The 20,421-nt window shown below is 36.8% G+C and overlaps 1 protein-coding gene across 1 annotated transcript in view; it reads right to left on the minus strand.

Moving 5' to 3' along the window:
* Positions 1-19,994, minus strand: part of tgfbr1a (transforming growth factor, beta receptor 1 a) — a 68,635-nt gene extending 48,641 nt beyond the window's left edge. The window contains exon 1 of the mRNA XM_052133702.1: positions 19,849-19,994. Coding sequence (XP_051989662.1) covers positions 19,849-19,963 — 115 coding nt within the window. The 5' untranslated portion in view covers positions 19,964-19,994. The remainder of the gene's footprint in view (positions 1-19,848) is intronic.
* Between the last annotated feature and the right edge of the window lie 427 nt (positions 19,995-20,421).

The raw sequence follows: 20,421 nt of genomic DNA on the forward strand, positions 1-20,421 counted from the left end.
CGCATCACCCGGCAGAACTTTAAATCTCTCCCGGTCTCGACTCGACTTGTGGTTGTCATTGTTCCAGGCAATGTACAGATGCCAGTCTGCACCGTAGGATGCTTCTTATGGGGCTTTTCCACTGCACAGTACAACCTGACTTTTTGGGGGTTTTCCACTGTGGATTGTACCCGGTACTTTAGTATCACCTCGGTCAAGGTTTTAAGCGAACCGAGCCGATATTAAATGTGACGTCAAAACTCTGCAGATCATGGATTGATCTGGACTATGAGCAAAAAATGCGCATAGGCCCAAGATAATTTTTAATACAATTGATTCTGTTTTGAAACCTGCCCCTGTGGGCTATCCAAATGCAACCCCTGACACATGTGAAAAGTTTCTTGAATTTTTTATTGACAAAATTCAAGGCATTAGAACACATGTCATGGCCCCAGCTGTGATACACTCTGAACCCACGCTGCCTTCCAGTTCTTTTAGTCACTTTGACCCCGTTTCATCTGCTGAACTGTCGGATATAATTTTGTTAATGAAACCTACAAATTCTCCCATGGATGTCATACCATCACTGCTTCTCAAAGATGTTTTTAGTACCGTTGCCTCCATTATGCTGGCCATAATCAACAGTTCTTTGAGAAATGGAGCAGTCCCTGCCAGTTTTAAACATGCTGTGGTTCAGCTTCTGCTGAAAAAAACCGAACATTGATCCTATAGTTTTTAAGAATTATAGGCCCATTTCAAAATGGTGGTTGGCATCAAGGGAGTTGCATTAAATTGGTTTTCATCATATCTGAAAGAAATAACTTTTTCTATCAATATTGATAATCACTTCTCTTCCCCAACACTGCTCACATGTGGCGTTCCACAAGGCTCCATGTTGGGTCCTCTGCTTTTTTTCTCTTTATATGCTTCCATTAGGCTCTATCTTTCAGAAGTACAGTGTAGCTTATAATTGTTATGCTGATGACACACAATTTTACCTTCCTGTCAGGTCTAATGATTGTTGTTCCATCAGTAATCTCATCTCCTGTCTTGAAGAAGATAAATTATGGATATCTGAAAATGTCCTCATGCTTAATGAGGAAAAAAAACGAGGTAATTGCTTTTGGCTCTTCGCTACATGTCACTGACATTGAAAATCAGTTAGGTACTTTGTCTTTAACCATGCACAATAGAATTAAGAACTTGGGTGTCATCTTTGATTCTGACTTATTATTTGATAAGCAGATAAATGCTGTTGTTAAAAAGGAAGCTTTTTTCATCTAAGGTCCATTGCTAAATTAAAACAGTTTCTCTCACAGAAGTACTTGGAAATAGTTATTCATGCTCTTATTACATCCCGGCTGGATTACTGCAATGCCTTATATGTGGGTCTGTCTCAATCATCTTTTTCACGTCTGCATGTAGTCCAAAATGCAGCAGCTAGACTTCTAACGGGTACCAAGAAAAGAGAGCATATTACCCCAGTTCTCGCTTCCCTACATTGGCTTCCAGTTAGATACAGAGTCAATTTCAAGGTTGTGCTGTATGTTTATAAGGCCTTCCATGGTTTAGCCCCTCAGTACATCGCTGATTTACTTCATCAAAATTCTGCACCCATGTCCCTTCGATCATCAAATCAGTTACTCCTCTCTGTTCCTCGTTCCTGTTTGAAAACTAAAGGTGATCGGGCATTTGTAGTTGCGGCCCCCAGGTTGTGGAATGCACTCCCATTTGCTGTTAGGTCTTCCTCCTCACTGCCAATATTTAAATCAAAATTGAAGTCACATTTTTTTGCTTTAGCCTTTAATATCGTTTGAGAATTATAAGAGTTTTCTGTGTAGGTTTTATAATGTTTTATTAATTTGTTTCTTTTTAACATTTTATAAGTTTTATAAGATCTATTAAATTCTGTTATTAATGTTTGTAAAAAAAACAATTTTACAGCACTTTGGTTACAACATTTGTTGTTTTTAAGTGTGCTTAATAAATAAACTTAACGGTCCGAGAGAATAGTCACTACCAGCGGCACTGGATTTGCAACATGGGACATCAACCCACTAGTTTTAAAGTTAGCGATAGCAGTATCTTTTGTTCAATTGACTTTCGAATTGTAAAAAAAGAAATGGCTGTGTGCAAAACCACGCCGTGGTCAATAAACAGAAGTTGGTGCAGACATTCCTCTCGTTAGTGATGAAGAAACGACGCTAAATGAAAAAGTCTTTCAGAAAGTGTCTCAGTTGTTGGCTGCACACGGCTACCACCGGACCTACCAACAGTGTAGTGAAAAGTATATTTAAAAAAAAAAAAAAAAAAAAAACACTTGACTACAGAACCATCAAGGAAAAGTGGAAGTGCTTCGACCAAATGGACACTATCTAGACCGGCGAGTAATGGGAGGGAGAGTGACCTGTAGTCCACGATGGAGGATGGCATGTTTTGTTATGTTATCTCTATATTCTGCTTGAAAGCCTCACTTTTAGTTGACCAGCTACTGGAAGATTGCTTCTAAAACAACCAGGCCAATTTAACTGTTACAATTGTGTAAAATCACCATGCAACAATACTTTATGCAGCACAATGAGTTAGCTAACAGCTAGTGGTCAGGTTATCGTTTATTGTTTTGTGGGGCGTTTAAGATGATGTCACGGCAGTAGAGGTGGCGCAACTATGATGATCAGCCTATAACCCCACCCACGTAGAGGTGGCACTAAACAGCAGTGGAAAAGCAAGCTCAGAAAAGAGAGTAGAGTCGAATCGTAATGTGAAGTGGAAAAAGTGCCATAAGACTGGCGTTTGCACTTTGGTTAGATCATGTATATATATATATATATATATATATATATACCGAAGGGTGAGGGTCGAAATCCCTTGTCTCTTCAGATATATCAATACACATATATATATATATATATCTCCTTTTATATCAATATCTATCTATATTCTGTTGCTTAACTTCTTTAATAAAATGATGAATTAACTATATGCATGATCACATAATCAATTTTATTTTTCTTATGCATAACTGAAATATACGCTGAATCATATGTGTGTTAAGAGTTAATTTTTGATTTCATGCACATTCCTTGAAGCCTCTCTCTCTGTTCTGCACGGAGGCTGACTTGAAGGTCGTCTTGGGAATAAGCTTGAGATGAGACACCGGGGAGAATGTTAAACATATGTTCCAGATGTATTCTGTGGTTGATTTTTACCTGTCCATGACTAATTATATGATTTAAAATCCTATGTGATAGCACTTGAATAAGTAGAAGTGTAAATTTTCTCTTATTATTTCTTTCCTCTCCTTTGCCTGAGGGGTGAATATTGCTTATCTCACTTTTTTGGTTAAAATTACCTGATAAATGTGTGCTCTGGTTCCCTTGTGCGCAGAGAAACACTGTCGTTCGTCAGTGTTTCTTGTGTGCGTATTGACCTTCTACCCAGGTTTTGAACCCAGGGAGACACAGCAGGCAGACTCGAAGACGCCCGAGACCATCTGCGAGGTCACTTCAGATGTAAATCTCGGGCCAGGACGACAATTGCGCTGATTAATGTTGATGTGCTATAGCTATCTATATGTTGTGACTTTATGCTCTGTTAGCCAATCAGGAGTGAAATAATAGAATGTACTCCTTGCAAATGGTATAATTGATGTAAGATTTTGTGTAATGTATGATTTGGCTTTCGATCTCCTCGTGAGACTTTGCCTCTGGCTCTACCAATTTCACTGCAAACTATTCTTCAGTAAATTTTGGATTCTTTGATTGAACTTCTTGACTCCTGGTTTTCTTTCTCCATATCTGGTCTGGGTCATAACTGTTATACCCCTAACATATATATATATATATATATATATATTTGCACACTCTGGCGAGGAGATGCTCATCCCTCGAGCTCACACGCTTAATGCAGCTAGATTAGAATGTGATGGCTCGCTACTTATTGAATCATTATATGTCACTGTACATTTTTTATTGTGAAGAAATTTGTCAATATGCAGCTTTATTAATAAGAGGGAGTTTGTTTTTTAGTGAGATAAAGATGGACTAAAGTGAACAGAAAGGTGAGATGGGGAAGTCTCTGCCCCATTATACACTGCAACAAAATACATTTTTGATTTGATTATGTTTTTGCTTGTTTTCCAATATAAATATCTTAAACTTTAAAACAACGTACATTTACTTAAGCAGCTTTACTGAAGGAAAAAAAATACAAAAATTCTGAGAATGTTGAATATAATATAAAAATGCTAATATTTAAAAATATCTAAAAATCATTTAAAAAAAAAAAGATGCATTCACATGAGAATCAGCATATTAGATATTTAGACTTGCTTTTAAAGAATAGATCTTGAATACAAGTATATTTTGTCTTCACTGCACTCGCAGAAGTATAACCAAGTGAAATAAATACATGTAATGCACTTTATATTTAAGATACATCCTCTTAAATCAAGTCTAGATATCTGATATGTTGCTTCAAGTAAATGTATTTAGTTTTTTAGACTTGTAAAATGGAAAACAAGAGAAAACAAAAACCTTTTTTTGCAGTGAATTTCTTTACTGAATTAAACTTTTAAACTAAAAAGTATTTTGCCCTTTAATTCAATGAATGTCTTTGAGGTGTTTTTAAAAGATGATTTTGTCCTCTTTATTGTTAGTAAGCGCATTTAATCCAACCTTTTAAGTCAAGCCACAAACTGAATAATCAGTTAAGAGAGGATTAATCTTTGCGATAGTCGGCGAATAATCAATAGATTAATCAATTATCAGCAGATGAGAAATGGTAACGGTTGTCTATTTGTACAACTGAATTAATAATACCTGTGATCTAAGAACACCGTGAAAGTAATACGAATAATTACCATATCAGAGAAGGAAAATATAACAAGAGGTATCACTCTAAATCTAGAATTAAGATAAATCTTATCTTGTCAAGTGAAGAAAGCATATTATTTTGTTGGAATTGCCACAACAGAAAAATGGCTCTCTTAAATGGAATAGGGAAGACCTACTGAATCTTTTGACAGCACATTTGCGGAGATATTCTAATATGGCAGAATCAAAGTGAAACAGAAGATGCTTAAAGATGGTTTTCAGGAAAAGTGGGGTCCACAAAAGGCAAAGTGAATGGATTTTGAAAGAGATTAAGGATGTTAAGAAACAGTGGAAATATGCCACTGTACTTTGTGGTATGTGGGTAGAACAATCTAAGGGAGATCGTTGTGGAAGAGTTAAGACTTGATGAAGTCGCTAAAGTGGCTAAAGTAGCCACTGCTGATATGTGGGAACTGCTAGATCTGGTTACTGATGACACGAAATTGGCTCCGGGTAAAACTCCAACGGCTGAAGAAATTTTTAATTGGCAACGATACGCATCCAGATTAAAACATGCCATTACTAAAGCTGGCCAGGATGTCACTCAATTTTCCTGTGATGGAAAGATACAAATGGCTGCCTTTTCAGGAACTAAACTAAAACAAATTCCTGAAAATCATGTAGGGGTTTACAGACCCATGTCCTTGAGAGATTTAAGCGGTATGATTTCATCTCTCCCCACAATGAAAGCCAACAACCCTAATTCTTATTTTGGGACAGATTATGGGTAAATGCATGAGCATATTGCCTCGCAATCAAAGATCGGTATCACATTTGTGAGCAAATGTCTCCTCCGAATTATGCTGGATGCATGGTAGGATTAGTTAACCCAGCTAACGCGCCCACTAATGGGAATCAATTTATTGTACAGTTTAATAACATGCGTAATGACATCCAACAAATTATCGGAACGGGCATACAGACGTTACTACCGTTAAGCAGGGACCAAATGAGACTTCTCATATACAGGACGCTTTGTGAAAGCCCTCAAAGAATTTGTGGCTGCATGCGGGGGTCCAGATTTAGACTCATCCGTAGTTCTACACACATTTAAATACATTTTCTCAACTGTTGTGCTCTTCAATCCCCACAATTGCAAATTGGGCTGCATTAGTGGGGATCACATGCACAAGATGTGGTTGATTCACATGGGAAACCAGTGCGAGGTAACAAAAGTTACTGGATGCCTATTGCTCTTTGTGACAAATATGAGGTTTCAGATCTAACCGTCGCTGCAGTTTCATCAAAAGAAACAGATCAATCCGCTTCAACAATAACAAATACATTTGAGCTCTTTCCTAAATTGTTGTCAAAAACAAAACTTGTGGGTTTATGCAAAATTGAACCTTTGAATATTTCAGGCCCACACCATCCTCCTGTGTTTTAATATCCTCTCAAACGGGATGCTGAGAAAGCAGCACAGGAAATTGTCAGCCAACTGCACACTGACGGCATCATGAAAAGATGGTAGTCACAGACAAATTCACCGATGTGGCCCGTTCGAAAACCTGATGGCAGTTATCGATTGACCATAGATTATACCACACTAAATTCCGTAACGCAGAAAATGGCTCCTACTGTCGCAAACCAAACAAATATTTTGAATAAAATTTCTCCCGATCATCGATATTTCAGTTCAATTGACATAACCAATGGATTCTGGTTATGTCCAATTAGATCGGAAGATCAATATCGATTTGCGCTCACTTGAAACAGACAGCAATACACCTGGACGAGACTGACGCAAGGTTATCATGACAGCCCATCTCTGTTTCGTGGTGTCGTTGCAAATGCTATCAAACGGATAATCATCTCTTGCCTACCATCTGTAATTATTCTATATTGCGATGACAGTCTCATAGCCTCACCCGACAGGGGACATCATTTGACTGCCTTCACGTCATTGTTGAGGCTGCTTTATAAAGCAGGATTTCTGCTAATTAGTTATTTAAAAATAAGTTATTTTTAACTGAGGTGACATTTTGGGACAGCGTGTTGGTTCTCTTTTCTAGGTTCCTACTGCAACTGTGGGTAGTCACGAGCACTTGTTTATCAGCGTACTTGGTCGGGATGTGGTTAAAAGTCCCTTTCATGGCAAGTGTGTCCACTAGCCAATCAACTTTGGAAAGCTCTCGGGCAGGCTGGGCAGTGATTTTTTCTTTGTAAACAAGTAACAAAAGTACAGCAGGATCATAGTGTTCCTAATAAACTGCATATCGCAAAATGCACATCATGAAGACTCAGTTAAAAAAAAAAGGAATTCTAAAGAAGCTTCCTTGGAAATGTGAAATTGTTTTTGCTGGTCATCTTGGTCAACAGTCTTCATCTAACAAGGTTGCTCTCATCATAAATCCTCTAACTTTGAACAGAACACACAATTCGTTTTAAAAAGTTATTTCTGGAAAATTTGAGAAAGAAAATGAATGCCAATTGTGCTACTTGGTCTCATAACATGATACTATAAAAATAAATAAGAGATGAATAGCCAGGGTTTTTGCATCAGACAGATTATGCCTACAGCTTTAATGAAACGGCTATGAAAAACACAAATTCCATTTATGTGGGACCTCACAGGCTGACATACAAGAGTTGAATTTAGGTGAGCGAATTAACAATCAAGCAATGTTTCAAATAATTTATTTTCTCTGAGAATATAAAAAGCAGCAGTAAGAGTGAACAAAGTGCCTCAATCTGTGCCAACTGGGTTCATTATGTATTGCGGGTTTTCATTCAAAGTCCCTCCTTTGAATCAAGTTCTCTGTATGTGATGGAAGAGAATTTCTGATGAAGCAATTTCAAAAAGTTTAATCTATGGTTGCCATTAATAATTGGCTAAACATTTTGGAACCAAGGAGGCCTTAGATTCCACATTAGATTCAGAAAAAGGACTTGGCAGCTTTAATATGAATGATTTATTACAATACAACTTTCTGTTATAGGGTCATGAAACACTAAACTAAATTTTCTGAGATGTTAGCAGATGTGTTGCACATGATCAAAGACAAGTAAGCATTCATTAAGAGGAAAGTGGTTAATTTAGTGATTTAAAGTTTTAAAATCAACATTGAGTCAACGTCACACAATGTGACGTTTCAATGTACATTGTCGCATCAGTGTCTCATAATTAATGAGACTCCATGGCCATGTCCATTGAGAAAGCGCAATCTCATGATTATTCATTAAACCATGTGACCAGTGAACGATGCAATATTAAATCAAAACACGTTAAAAAAAAAAAGTGTAAGAGTAGTTTGTCAGTGAGCACCCAAACCATAAAGGACCAAATACAAATCAACACATGGACAAACATACCCACTCAACATACACAACTTGCAGTCCGCCCTGCAACTCAGTCTTGTTTTACGTCATGCTGGAGTGCACACTACAGGACTGATCGCAGACTGGGTGCATCAACTACATGACCATTCAACTCCAACTTAAGGTGACCGGATCAAAATTGAATAAGCAAGGTACATCACAGTTACACCTGGTCATCTCTTTTGCCAACTTCTGTTGGGATTTCGAAGAGAGAGTCTCTGATTTCATGAGGACATGCATCAATCATTATGTCGGTGTTTTACTGAATGATAATAAAGCTAAAAAAAATTTAAAAGCAAAGCTGGTTTCTTTTAATCATCCACAAATAAGACATTTAGAGCAGAATACAGTTATTTTAGAGCAATACCTGTAACGGAGCATCTAATATGCGTCCTTCTCAGATCTGATAACAATCAACAAACATGAAAGACCAGCTTTCGTCCATTTTCACGCTTATTTACAAAAGGGAAAAAAAGAAAACGGCTGAAAATAAAAGATAGTGGGTAGGGAGATATGGGTTTTATTTTCAAATAATTTTTTTGTCTCCTGGACATATAGAGATCAAGCTCATTTGAAATCTGTTGTAGCATCGGCGACTTGTCACAGGAGTGACAGATTCTTTAACATTCTTCATTATATATAAATTGTCAAAGCCACATGTACTATAGGAGACAGCACAAGATAAAGAGGCCATGTTATGGCTGGGTCAATAGGAAAGGAAATGCAGAAATTCAACAGCCTGCAAAAAGTGAGCGCATCTAGACAGTGTGGACTAAACTACAGTCAAGCCAAAACAACGAGTAATAACAAGAGTGCAGGCACATTAAAACTTGCCTTCATTTAAACAGGAAGGAGCAAATCACAAACCATTCTTTTTATAGCACAGGAAAAACTAAAAAGTATAAACAGGGAGATTTAAAGAACTCAGTATTCAAATAACCCAACTATAACACTAGAGGTACCTAACCTGCCTAACACTCATATGTTTCTTGTTGTGGGGGCAGCCAATCTTTTCAAAATGTGGCCTTTGATGTATTGTGGCTATAACAATGAATACCTGTATCAGCTTGACTTGCTGCCTCTGTCCAATTGGCATAACCACATCCACCCATCAGGACGATAGACTAAGGCTTTACTCTAAGCTCTAAATACATATTCTTAGTCATACAAATTCATCTTGCCTGGAGGAAAGAGTCTGACATCCTAAACTGCCGAATTTGGAGAACATTACACAGTCAAGTCTCTGCTTCCATATCAGTTGCCTGCTGTGAGTCACACTCAGGAAGAGTGCGGATAAGGGAGCAGCACAACGCCCAACTTAATCCAGAATACCAAAACAAAAAGACACTAAATCCTTAACCATATGACAATCAAGAGGAAAATCAGATTATAAAAAGACATTTTCAGGGCCCTATGAAATCTTGATTTCGAAATTTTTATTTCAATATTTGTGCATTCAAAAATAATTTTTAGTCCCAAGTATGTCAAATTCCGAGACATACCACGTTTTATAGCTAAAGCCATTTTTGTGACTGGATTCAGTGATTCTGACAGGGCTTTTTCCACATCACGAAAATCATCGGGCCCTACATGTGTTAACCGCGATAAGCGGACTCGGATTGTTAATTTACTATTAAATATAATTCACAACCTGAGGTGTAAAAGCTGCATCATCACACTACGGGGCTCGACATTAAGCACGGTCATGTGCTTGTCTTACGGACAAGTAAATTAGTCATTCACAAGTAAAATAAATTACTTATCCGGAGAGAAAAAAGAACATTTAATTTACATGCTCAAGTAACATGTCAAAGTTCATGTTGTATATTTTTTCTAAAATTATAACCGATGCCCAACCTAATAGTGTACTAATTTAATCAACTAAGTTCTCTGCAAAAGCAATGTAAACTGCACTGTGTAGGGGAGGCGGCTAATGTCATATGGTATTTATTTTATGTTACACATGGCAGTCCAATAAAAGGAAAGCCTCCATCTCCATCATTAACAAATAAATTCTCCCCCCCGCTGTTTCCGTTCACTTAAGACATCAATCTCTGTGTTTACATGAATACCTCACTCAGACATTCAGGTATTTTTCTCATTTTCCATGATTGGAAAACTGCATAACAAAATTCCAGGTTTTCCAGGAAGTCATCCATAAGCCCAGGGCAGCATTATTAGTGAGGCGTCACTGTTTGGATATTATTGCATTACTTATTTTTACTACATAACTGAAATACGTTTATTATACTTAGAAATATATTGGTATATTTAGGCTACATTATGCAATCATATAGATATTTTAGATCCCCCAACACAATCCCATTCCTAAACCTTACCCATTATCAACAATACAAAACATGTAATAGACAGGTATATTTAGTCACAGTAATTTGATTTACATTATACAGACATTTCTGAGCACAAAATCTCTACCAAATTATACAAAAGCACTATAATAATATTCTAAACCATACAATAGCTTTTTGTGAGGAACACAGTGAAACTTAAGGGTTTAAAATAGCATAAAATCTTCTCCCTACCTGAATGCAGTGAAATCCTGATCAGGAGCTCTATGGGTCACATCTCATTCAAAAATGCCTCCAAACCGGAGCTCAATCGCAACTGGTCACAAGACACGCTAGAGCCAATGGTGTCTGATATCAGTGACATCAAACCAGTGTCATAATGCTTCTTGAGGCAGCAATTTTGAATGCGTTTTGAATGAGTCAAAAACGGAATGTTATGCCAGACATCGGGGACCAATAAAACTGTTAATTTGGGTCCGTTCTTCACACAAAGGGATCAGAATACAACCGGAACAAAACAGTTAACTTCAGCAGAGCAAAGCAGTTTTGCCCTACAGAGCAAACAACATAAAACATTAACCACTGCAAACTAATAAATGTTGCAGATTAAACATTTACTAGGGTGAATAAATGTTGCTCAGGCTTGGTCCACAATAATAACTCTCCGTTTTTGCCTTCCGTCCACACTGAAATGGCGTTTTTCTCTGCAAAAACTGAGCTTTTTGAAAACGCATTCCAAAACGGATACATTTGAAAATGCGGTTTTCGCATTGTAGTGTGGACTGTGAAAATGGATATATCTGAAAATGATGATGTATTTGTTGTCATGTGATCTAGCCAACCAAAACAATCAAGATGGTGGCCCAGAGTGTTATAGCGATGCTGTAGTACATGATATTTACTCTGACAGCGTCGTTAAAGATGTGATGGTTATACAAAGTAAAACAAAAAACCCATTGCGTTGCTTCAAAGCAAAGGGAAGTTTACTCGGAATTGGTGTCTGACGACGGAACATGAGGACAAATGCGTTTCAGACCGTACATGCAACTGGGATTTTCCGCATGTGCAGAACATGATTTAAGCGTTTTCATACATTTCAGTGTGGACGAGCAACTTTTGGAAAACCCTAGTGTGGACGGAGAGTGTTTTGAATCGAAAATGCCGTTTTCAAATGTATCCAGATGAATGTAGACATAACCCCAGTTCACTTGAAAAGAAAAACCCCTAATATACTTTTTCACAGTGACATAATTGTACCAAACATATAAATTCACAATGACAAAATTGAGATAGTCTGGAAAGAATAGTCAGAAACAGAAGCTAGAGGGTGTGAGGCTCTTGCACAACGGCAGTATTTAACGCCTTGGGAGTGAGAAGGCCTTGTTATAGAGAGTGAACGAGATACATATTTAGTCCTCAGGCTGACTCAGAAGTGTTCAGTCTAGGACAAGAATCTCAGAAAATATGCATTAATGAATATATGTGCTGACCCACATTTGAGAGCAAACAAATTCACAGCCAGACAGAAATTGTTCCTTACTGTAGACTGCCCTAATATTGTTATAGTTTTATCCATCTTTGATACCTCTGCTAGGTTCTGGTACTCAAAATACTTACTCGATTGAATGATGTACTCTGCAAGGTCAGTCATGTACATAGATGCAAAATAAATTATTTGTGTAGTTCCCTCACGTGAGACTTAAAAGGAATATCCCGGGTTCGATTTAAGTTAAGCTCAGTCGACAGCATGTGGCAAAAGTTTGTTTATCACAAAAAATTATTTTGACTCGTCCTTTGTTTGAAAAAACAAAAATGAAATCAGGGTTACAGTAAGAAAATTGGAGAGAAAGCTACCAATTACTTGAAATCGATGTACACGTTTACATGAACTGTGTTGTCAGCTTTCTCTTTACTCCCATATAGAGTATCTCACAAAGTGAGTACACCACTCACATTTTTGTAAATATTTGATTATATCTTTTCATGGTGACAACACTAAAGTAATTACACTTTGTTATACAAGCTGTACACTCACTACTTTACATTGTAGCAGTGTAAATTTGCTGTCCCTAAAAATAACAACACACAGCCATTAATGTCTAAACCGCTGGCAACAAAAGTGAGTACACCCCTAAGTGAAAATGTCCAAATTGGGTCTAATGAGCCATTTTCCCTCCCCGGTGTCATGTGACTCGTTAGTGTTACAAGGTCTCAGGTGTGAATGGGGAGCAGTTGTTAAATTTGGTTTCATCCTTTGTTTGTTTCCTTAACTTTCCATCCCAACCTGCATCAGAATTGCACTGCAATAGTGTGGTTTCCACTTCTACATAAAACTCCAGGATTTCCCCAATGTAATTCCGTGCATATACAGACATGAGGGACAGTAGTCAATATTTTAAATTGGTGTATAAATGGGTACATTCTCTGCATGTTATTTTCCCATTCCCCACTGTACTCCCAGAAATGTGGAATTCTTTTTCACAATGTTGACTTGTTGATATGTATGGCTCCATCGTATAATGTTAGTTCCACGCTTCATTGATATTTTCAAGGCCAAAGGGGAGACATTGGTTGTAAACTTAAGAGGATATTGCAACAGATTGTAAATGCCATAAGCTTCTGAGCCACGCACCAATTTATTTTTATTTTTGTGTTTTATTTTGGTAAAAGATCCATTGCTTTTGCTGTTGTTTGCTCTGTTGTGTTTGCCATTAGTTCTATTAACATATACACACACACACACACACACATACACACATACATACATATATATATATATATATATATATATATATATACATATATATACACACACACACACACACAAAAAAAGATTCTCATGATTTTACAGAAATCCAATACCAATGGAAGGAGAACAGCTGTTCTACATGGCCTTTCACTTCTTCTTGGAGAGACATGTTCTGTAAGTGGTTTCCCCTGTGATGTTCTTGTTATTCAATGTAATGCAAATAGTTCTTAAACCAATCATGAGATCTGGCTAGTGAAGTTATGAAGGAAGGAAAAACAGACAGGACACTGAAACAATGTAAGAAAAAAATTAGAGGGAAAAGTAGAAGAGAGAAAAAAAAGAGAAGGGATGTGTAAGAAAAGAACAGAGTTAGAAAACATAAATTAGATAAGACATGGAGTAAGAAAAAATTATGGAAAGCCAACAAAAGGGAGTTAATAAAGCTGGAAAGAAGGTTAGAGAATTAAAGGAGGAAGAACAAGGGAAAGACCAAAAAAGGAGGAAAGAAAGAAGAGTCAGAAAGGACAGGCAGAACAGAAAGGTAAGAAAGTGAGAGAAAAAGACTGACGGGCATAAAGGCGTTTAAAAAGAAATAAGACATTGGAAATAGAGAAAAACTAATACATGAGTGATTGGTGGTTGAAAATAAAGCAATAAGCCCTGTGAAGCAGTGGTTTACAGTGAATTTAGAACAGCTGTTCTAAATTCACTGTAAATCACGGCTTCAAGGGGATTATTGCTTTTATAAAACGTTTAGACCATAAAAATATTCATTTTAATGTTTATTTTATTCATAAATAAATATAAACACACAGCAACAAAAAAAAAAAAAATATGATATTGGTAAATCTATTCTTCCGCCAAGCAATGTAATTCTTCAGAAACAATTCAACAAAGTGGTTGCAAAGCAAAACAGATGCATCAGCAAAGACACAATCAAAGCATGCTTAAAGATTGGGGTGATTATTAACATTTATTTGGATATCGGGATTAATTTAGCAACACACAGATGCAGTGGCAGTATTACTGATGTAATTTATAAAGGCTTCGAATGCTGCTCAACCAATCAGAATCAAGGACCGGAACTATCCGTTTTATAACCACTAATTTATGACATGGCCTGTGTGAGTGCTCTCTGGTTCTGATCAGTCTTTATGAAATAGAACAAAATATGTTAGTCAGTATTTAATAATTTTTCACAAAAATGCTTAATTTTTTTTCATATGCCACTCCTGTTTGTAGGAAAGGGAAGACGATGAAGAGAAATCAGGCATTTCAATCGGCATAGTGGATAAATTGGACCTAAAATACAATCCCTGAAAATAATTCAGTAGCATTATTGTGGTATGATGGAGCAATTGTTCATGATTGACCATTATAGAGTTCAAAAATGGTGTATCATCACTGAATTATGCATTTTGTTTCCTGTTGGAAAACTGACAAGAGAGTCGAGTTCCGGCGTATGATGTAGGCGTAGCGTAAGCTCCAGAGAGAAGTGACAAACATGGAAGCGCAGAGGTTAGAGGAAGCCAGTGATTATAGTTTATAAAGTTATAAATATGGATATTTTGCTTTGCTTCAAAAGGCCTTTATTAACCCCCTGGAGTCAGTCGAATTGATTACTTTTTGATGGATGGATGGATGTGTTTTTTTGGGTTAACAAAAGATAACATTCACTCCCATTTATAAAGCTTGGAAGAGCCAAGATATAAGTTCAATGCCCCTTTTCTGACATTTTGTAAATCTTCTTTGTCTGGCCATGGTATGTATGCATGTATGTATATAAAAAATATATTTTATTTCCTGTGTGCAGTATATGCACTTTTTTTCCCATTTTAATGATGTTGATGTGATGGCATATTTGAAATAAGTAATAACTTTGTCTTATGGAACTAATAAATGGCCTTGTGTAGTCCCAACAATCTGATGTCTGTCTTTGTATTAACAACTCACAGTTGAGTAAACCTTGCTTTAGAAATTTAAGGCAATCAGTTTCCAATTTTTCTAGTAATGTGAACAACTTGACTGGTTGAGATAACTGGTTTAATTCAGTTTAGTGTACTTTGGTGTTAGTAAGCTCAACTCAAATCTCTAAGTTGGCTGAGCTAATTTAACTTGGCAAATTGAGATAGCAATACTCAAGATTTCTGGTAAACTACACAAACACACAAGTTACCTCTACTATATTATAGTAAGCTATATCAACTTAGAAATTATTAACTAATTTGCTTGTTAATTTTGAGGCAATCAGTTTCCACAGGCTTTTTTCTAAGTAAACTCAACATTTTACAGTGCATATTAATGACTAAGCAACTTTACAGCTAAAATAATACACATTTTAACAGAAAAATGTATGTACAGGAAGTGATTTTATAAAACGATAAACTTCACATTTCTGCATTGAAACCCTCCAAAAATTGGCCCCATTCATTGCAAGTGCCTCACTGTAACCAGATTTTTAGAAAGGGGGCATCAAAATAATTTTTCGTGGTAATTTATATTATGTTACAAATGCTATCGATTTAGCGTATCTTGTATTGAACCCGAAATACTCCTTTAATTTTGTAAACATCAAAAATGCCATTGGCTTGATCCAATCAAACTATCTACATTACAAACATTTGAAATCAGATGTTTTCATTCCAAAGCACACAAATGTTGCAACGAATTGATTGGCTCTCAGGATCAACCAAATGTAACATGTACGCATCACATACAATATTTAGAAATAAGCTGATTCCTCAAATAGCCATTCAATCATTCCACTTAAACTACTCTGTGGTGCAACAGTGAAAGATGGGACTTGCCTCAAAGTTCAAAAACTTATCCATGTAGTACTGTTAGAACAAAATCTACAGGAAGAGATGTAGTTCTCTCAAAACTAGTTCTTGCACAAACACAAATCTTTAGATGTTTATGATGTTATGTGGTACAGCATACACTTCATCACACAAAATTACAACTCCTACACAGAAATTGTATCACGCCGGTGTAAAATTCACAACACTACATCTTTTACAAGGGGAGGCCAAAATAAATGTGTGCAACAGATTTTATAACCATCATAATAGTTTATTTAATATTATATTTAGAAGGATTTTAGATTAAATATTTTAGCCCCAATTTCTATAGGTCAAGTAGGACTTGATTCTGCAGCATCATCTTTTAAATGCAAGTTTTTCTCTGTCTCAGAGTCTGTGTGCACACAAGGGGGTCTTACATTGAAAAATATAACTACCCTTGCAGGAAGTGCAAGACAGCTAGTCAGATTTTGTAATACACCAGGCTAGGTGTTACCGCCATATACTAAGAAATGGTTTCTTCTAATGATTGTAGCAGATGGGAAGAATAATGCTTTCACCTCTCAGGGCCCGTTTACACGATAATGTTTTCAACTAAAAACGGAAAACTTTATGCGTTTTGCTGGAACTACGAGAACTTCGTCCTTACCCCCAGGGCGAACAGACCAACATGAGATCACCAGTTGGAGTCCTTAAAAAGGTGGCGTGCTTTATAGTCCAGGGTCACTTGTAGTAAAAAAGCAACCTCATCGTACCTCCAGACCAAATTGCTCTATGCTTTCGCCGCCATCATTGTTTGTATTCACCACTCCGTGGAAGAAAGCTTATGTGCGCAGTGATTCTTAACAAAGTGACATCGCCAACTACTGGCCTGGCATGCGTAATACAGCGTTTTTAGTTGTTTTCGCGGATTCATGTGAACGGGGATCGCTTTGACAACGTTGTCGTCTGTATGCAAACCTTTTCAAAAACACAAAAGGGAAAACTCTTCTGTTTTCAGAACATTGTTGTGTAAACATACCCTCAATCTGTTCTTATAGGACTGCACACTAACAAAGAATCTACATAAAAGATTTTGACAAAAGACAAATATTATCAGACTGAAACTAAGAGCATCTCAAGACCACGGCACTGTACAATCAACAAAAATGGTTTGCGTCAGAGGTAGGGTTGCACCGATCCGATACCTGGATCGGTATCGGCTCTGATACGGAAGCTTTTAGACAGATCGGGTATCGGTCCAACGACCCGTTTGTTAGTCATGTTCGTATGACTTAAGCTAAAAAAAATTACATAAAAGAACCATAAAAACACAATTAAAGCAGTTCATATTACTCCTGCATTTTATTCAAAGCCACTTGAATATATATAAGCACCACCAGTGCCATTCTAAATGCATATTATAAGTGAACCAAAGTTTTGAGCATCTACATCCGAGATGTTGTTCGGGAGTAGCGCTGAAATATTGCGCACCACATGAAGGTTAAAAATAGCCGCAAGTGTGTGTGTGTGTGTGTGTGTGTGTGTGTGTGTGTGTGTATAAACGGAGCAGCGCCATTCACTGACGAGCTGAAGCTACGCATGCATTTTATATATATACTTTTGTGAGTCACAGAGCTATCGCATGTCTTCAAGTGGCCTTGAATAAAATGCACAAGTCATATGAACTGCTTTAATTGTGTTTTAATGGTTCTTTTATGTAATTTTTTTAGTTGACAGTAACGAACATGACTAACACAGCGTGTCAGATTTGGACCGGGCTCGTCAGACCAATACCCGATCTGTCTAAATCAGGGGTGGGCAACTATTTTGGTAAAGGGGCCACATCGGGCTTTAAGTAGTGCATAGGGGGCCACAAAGTATTACTTTTGAGATACAATGTTCTGCATTGATTTGGTTTTTGTATCTTTTAAACCCAGAAATAGTTGTGTACTCAATTTTCTGAAGTGTGTCTGTGACTAATGGGACTATTCTGCAATTGCCTAAAGTATTGTATTGGTCTACAAAGTTAGATACTTTTCTAACAGGCATTAAAAAAACTAAATAAAAGGCTGAGCTTTTACCATCTCTACTTCCCTTTTTTTATTATTCAATTTAACACTCTCTACATCAGGGGTCTGTTTTAATAATAATAATAAAAAAGAAATTTATAGAACTTTTAATGTTTGTCGCAAAGCAGGCGAGTTTACTTCTTTTATTCTAAAACATTATCCATTTACATGCTAAAAGGGTCATGATGCGGGTCTCCTCGGTGGTTTGACATTCAGCACACAACTGAATAACACCGGCTGATTACTGCAAGAGTTAGAATAACATACAGGTGCTAAGGGACTTCAACATTTCTAAATTGCATAAATAAAAAATACATATACATATTCATCTCTGGCTTGCTTTTGCTTGCATGTCAGTGATTACCCCTCCGTGCGTCAATGATGCCGAGCTCTACTTCTATATTTAATTTAGTCACTGAGAAGGTTTACCTGCAAAATTAGTAGCACCAAACATCACAAACAACCTCAAGAATGGACACAGAGTAGCCGTATAACACTTTTCCTTGAGCAGAATATATTGCACTACAGATCGCTAAATTTGTTCAAAGGGTAAAGTGAGAGACAGAAAAAAAGCACTCGCGTGCATGGTTGCTAGATTGCACAAAAGAAGTATAACTATAGGTGGAATATTTCCAATTTGCCCAAGTATAAATCTCAAACTGGTGGTGTTGCGTCTCTTATTTGGCAAACCTGAGCATGGTAAACACTTGTGGAGACGTGTTACGTCCCAATGCAAGTTAACTGAAATATCCAATAAGAAAAAAAAAAAAAAAAACGCTTTTACGATAAATAAAATTTAAACCATTAAACCAAGCCATTAAACCATGTGGAGGGCCTGATCCAGCCCGCAGGCCATAAATTGCCCATGTCTGGTCTAAATGCTTTGGTATCGGAGCCGATACTGATCCAGGTATTGGATCGGTGCATCCCTAAAGAGTAATCCCAATTAGTTCTACACAGTAATTTTAAGATATATGAAAACCATTATGGTCTGTACAGGTAATATGTTGGCTTCTATTGGTGGCATGATATGTCTAGTGGATACTATTAGAGACCAATACAGTGCAGATATTCTGATATATAAAAATAGCTGTACTGGTATTTATAATGAACAGAAATAGTCTGATTTTATTTTAAAAACTTCACGTGACATAGAAAACAGATTTCCTGTCAGTTCGCATTACTTCACAGAATAACAGATACCAGTATCGACCTGAAGCCTTTGATGTGAATCTGAGGTTACAAATATTCTTGCTGGGCTTTCCCGTTAGATGAATGAAAGAATCTGCGATGCTTTGATAGAGTATTTATTGTCAGATCACGAAAACAATCATGTCCATCACCAAGCACGTGCCTTTGTAAAGCAGGAGTTAATTGATGGTAAACTGCACAAACACGGTTAAGGTACGGTAAAGAAAGCAACTGTTTTACATGAAATAATTATCCAAAGGTTGTTATAAACGAACAGGAGCTGAAGTGTTGTAAATAATACTGGCTCGCGATATCCAAACTCCGATACAACGATTGCATGCGCGAGCCACTCCCTCACTCTGTCCAAAAAAACCACTCTTCCAAACTGTTGTGCGATGTGACAAATGCCACGGCATGAAATCGCTTAACATTAGACTTTTTTAGCGCGGCTTCTTATGACCTGCGCCATATTTGAACACCCATAAGTAGACTTATTCTGAAAAAGTAAACGCGCAGATAAAACTTGAGAAATATAGACAGGGAAAACTACAAAGCGTCACAGTCCCACGCACTTACCTCGAGCCTCCGGAGTTACCGTGTATATTAATAAAGCCAACAGTAGTGAACAACAAAGCAACGTCCCCACATCCATCGTGGCAGAGACTATTCTTGTCAGTTTTTTCTCTCGCATTTCAACTTGTCGTGTCTTTGCTTCGAGAAAGGGAGCGTTCTGATTAGTCAACACTAAGACAATGCTCCGCCCACATCGATAGGTCTAAGTTTTAGACAGTGAGTTCCGTCGTGCCTCAAAACTGTCAACCATTATTATCTGAATTTCAAAAATAATTATATTTTCATCCTTAAAATACAAAAAATCTAAATTGCCATGTATCATTTCAAACACTTGACTGAAATGTTTCTCATGATATTTTGATCTGAAGGCATATGCTTAAATGTTTGTAATTTGAATTATAGACAATTGATTTATATAATTGTGCCACCATATTAATTTATTTCATTGTAAAAATAAATTGTAATAAAAAAAAAAAAAACATTATTTTTTAATATAACACGGTTTTGATTCATTTTGGATTTTGTTTAGTCACAACATTTATGTTATTCCATAGATTTGATGACTAAAATGTGAAG

The sequence above is a fragment of the Xyrauchen texanus genome, chromosome 9 (assembly GCF_025860055.1).
Source record: "Xyrauchen texanus isolate HMW12.3.18 chromosome 9, RBS_HiC_50CHRs, whole genome shotgun sequence".
Taxonomy (NCBI): Eukaryota; Metazoa; Chordata; class Actinopteri; order Cypriniformes; family Catostomidae; genus Xyrauchen; species Xyrauchen texanus.